This window comes from Sinocyclocheilus rhinocerous, unplaced genomic scaffold (genome assembly GCF_001515625.1).
Source record: "Sinocyclocheilus rhinocerous isolate Xijiao unplaced genomic scaffold, SAMN03320098_v1.1 scaffold306, whole genome shotgun sequence".
Classification (NCBI taxonomy): Eukaryota; Metazoa; Chordata; class Actinopteri; order Cypriniformes; family Cyprinidae; genus Sinocyclocheilus; species Sinocyclocheilus rhinocerous.
The window spans coordinates 1,003,392-1,006,394 of record NW_015662161.1 but is presented as its reverse complement, the minus strand read 5'-3'; the positions used below and the strand labels follow the sequence as shown (position 1 = coordinate 1,006,394).

Genomic DNA, 3,003 nt, shown 5'->3' with positions numbered 1-3,003 from the left:
TATAATTTATTTAATTTGTTATACACACATATACATAAAATAACAGTAAATATTTATTTATTTTTTTATACTTAATTGTTTATTATATATCATATAGTACTGTATATAAATATACATATTTAAATTATATTTAATATTTATGTCGTGTGTGTATATAAATAAACTATAGATATCTAAGTAAATGTTTAAAGATCTACGTTTATATTTTATATATGTATATTCATATTTTTAATAATGTATATATTATCCTATATTAATATTTGCTTATGCGTGTGTGTGTGTATATATGATGTTTTTAATGGTTATTTATTTTTACAGTCTTACAGCACGAAACAAAATGCATGCATGTCTACTGACAGTGTTGATGTCCTGTGCTCAGAGTGTAATGTTGCCCGCTGTGGTCTGTCTGTAGGACTGAAGGAGCCACCTACAGCACCAGAGAGTGTGCTCTGGGCATAGAGAGCGCCCTGGCCCTGATGCAGCTCATCGAGGGGGGACGGGGCTGTGAGGTGGTGGAGGAGATCAGACGCTCCAATCTGGAGGGCCGCGCTGTCCGTGCCAACCCCAGCCTCTTCGCCCTGGCTGTCTGCTCGCAGCACGCCGACTGCAGGACCAGGCAGGCCGCCTTACGGGCGCTGAAAGACCTGTGTCGGACGCCCGCGCAGCTCTTCACATTTGTGCAGTATAAGAAAGAGCTGAGACAGGGCTCTGGGATGTGGGGCCGGGCTCTGCGGAGGGCCGTGACGGACTGGTACAACAGCCAGGACGGGATGAGCCTGGCGCAAACCGTGACCAAGTGCAAGCACAGAGTGGGCTGGTCCCACCAGGACCTCCTCAGGCTGTCCCACATGAAGCCGGCCAATGACAGTGAGTGTTTGCTGTGGATGGTAACCTGCTATAGGCTTATGTTTATCATTGAAATAACCCGTATATTGACATCTAAAGGCACTTTTGTAATGACTATTTAATGAGTTTGAATGCCATAACACAAATGGAATAAATATGTAAATAGTAGAATTATCAAAAAATAAAAAATACTATAAAAATATTATATATATATATATATATGTGTGAAGAGTTCAGATGCAAATGCCTTTATGTTGCCGTCTGACATTTTTTTTTCTAAAATGAGCATTTTTAATGTAAATGCAATGCATTAATTTTCAGCATATCATGTAATTAGAAAAAATTGCAATAAATTCTGAGCCCTCTTGTTAATATTTATTATCAAAATTGTTCTTTAGTGCTCATCATTATTCATTATTTTAAAATTATGAATAAAAAAAAGATAAAAATGCTTTGGGTAATTTCCTGCATATCATGTAATCAGATTACAAGCCCTCTTATTGATATTAATCATCAAAATTATCTTGCCAAGTAATATTGTTAATTTCTAATGACACTTTTTGTAACAATTAATCATTTCGATATGCCACAATAAATATATTATCAATATAATATAAATAATGGAATTATCAAAATAATGAGAAAGAAGTGTATATTAATAATAATAATTGTTAATATTATTATTATATTTATAAGTGGATATAAATTCTAAAATTGCAATGCAGTATTTTTCAGCATACCATGTAATTGCATTAAAACATTTGAATTACTTCTGAGCTCTCTTATGAATATTTATTATTAAAATGATCTTGCCAAAGAATATTATTTGTTAGTATTATGCAAAAAAACTGTAATCAGTTTAAAGTACAGCCTTGATCAGCTTTTATTTTCACATCAGCAGTCAAAACAGTTCATCTGTATTCAGAACTAAATGCTTTATAGGAAACCTCGCAGAGGTTGTGTCAGAAGTCACATGATGAAAGCTGAGCATGTGTTCTTGTTCTTTACAGCTGTTGCAGTTGTTTGCAAATACATCACGCAAGGCTGGAAAGGGGTTCAGGAAGCGTATGGTGATAAAGAGACCTCCGAGGATGTGCAGAAGGTTTTTGCGTATCTGGAGGCTGTGGAGAAAGCCAAGCGCTGCACTGATGAACAGGAGCTCATTCATCTCATTGAGGAGCAGAGGCTGGAGAAAGAGCAGATCCTGACCAACCACCTCAAGTCCAAAGAGGTCTGAATGAAACAGGCCGAAAGCATTTCTTGATTTTTGTCTTAATGTGATGACAGTTTACTTATTGGTCCTTTTTTAGGTATGGAAAGCATTGCTGAAAGAGATGCCCATGGCTGTTTTATTGAAGCATTTGGGGAAACTGACAGCAAACAAGGTTCTGGCAGCAGGAAGTGCGGATGTTGCAGCTGTTTGTGAGAGGATTCAGGATGAGACGGCTCTGAAAAAGGTCAGCATTTTAAGACAATGGTAGCATCCAGCAATGCTCCTTGCTTCAGTTTTTCTGAACTCTTCTTATTTATTCTATTTCTGTTACATGTTATTATTAGTTTGGATACTTAAATACATGAATGTCATTGCATTAGATACCAAATGGTGTCTTCAAACGATTGACTCGAGAGCTTTTATCAGAACTTTAATCAGCTTTTCAATCAATTTTTAGTGGATGTATGAAGTCAGTTCTCCTCTGGTTCACACATATGCCCGAATAGAGAATCACATTACCTATCAACATAATAGTAATAGTATATTTACTGCATTATAATTATAAACCTAATTATATTTTTTAAGGTAAACAATGCTTGTTTTTGATATTTTTAAATTGAAATAAAAATATTAAAATGTTTTTTTTAATTTAGTGGCATTCATACATTACATTTGGAATGTTAATATGCTTGAATATAGAAATTAGGGCTGTCAACGTTAACGCGTTAATTTTACAATCCTTAACGCGTAAAAAATAATTTAACGCAATTAACGCAGAATTACTGAAGCACAATTTCTATTCTAACTCTTTAACCCAATTTTGCTTCTCTGCTTGCGATTAGATCATTTTAAGCCGCTAAACTCCGGGAAAGTTTTCAGTCCAATGATCCAGTAAGCGAATGCATTCAAACAATCCGTCCAAAACAGCGCTAATATAAAGGAAA

The 3,003-nt window shown here is 35.4% G+C and overlaps 1 protein-coding gene across 1 annotated transcript in view; it reads left to right on the top strand.

Annotated features, from left to right (window-relative positions):
* Nucleotides 1-3,003, top strand: part of ro60 (Ro60, Y RNA binding protein) — a 13,709-nt gene that overhangs the window by 1,605 nt on the left and 9,101 nt on the right. The window contains exons 2-4 of the mRNA XM_016537364.1: nucleotides 413-867; nucleotides 1,857-2,077; nucleotides 2,157-2,303. Coding sequence (XP_016392850.1) covers nucleotides 413-867; nucleotides 1,857-2,077; nucleotides 2,157-2,303 — 823 coding nt within the window. The remainder of the gene's footprint in view (nucleotides 1-412; nucleotides 868-1,856; nucleotides 2,078-2,156; nucleotides 2,304-3,003) is intronic.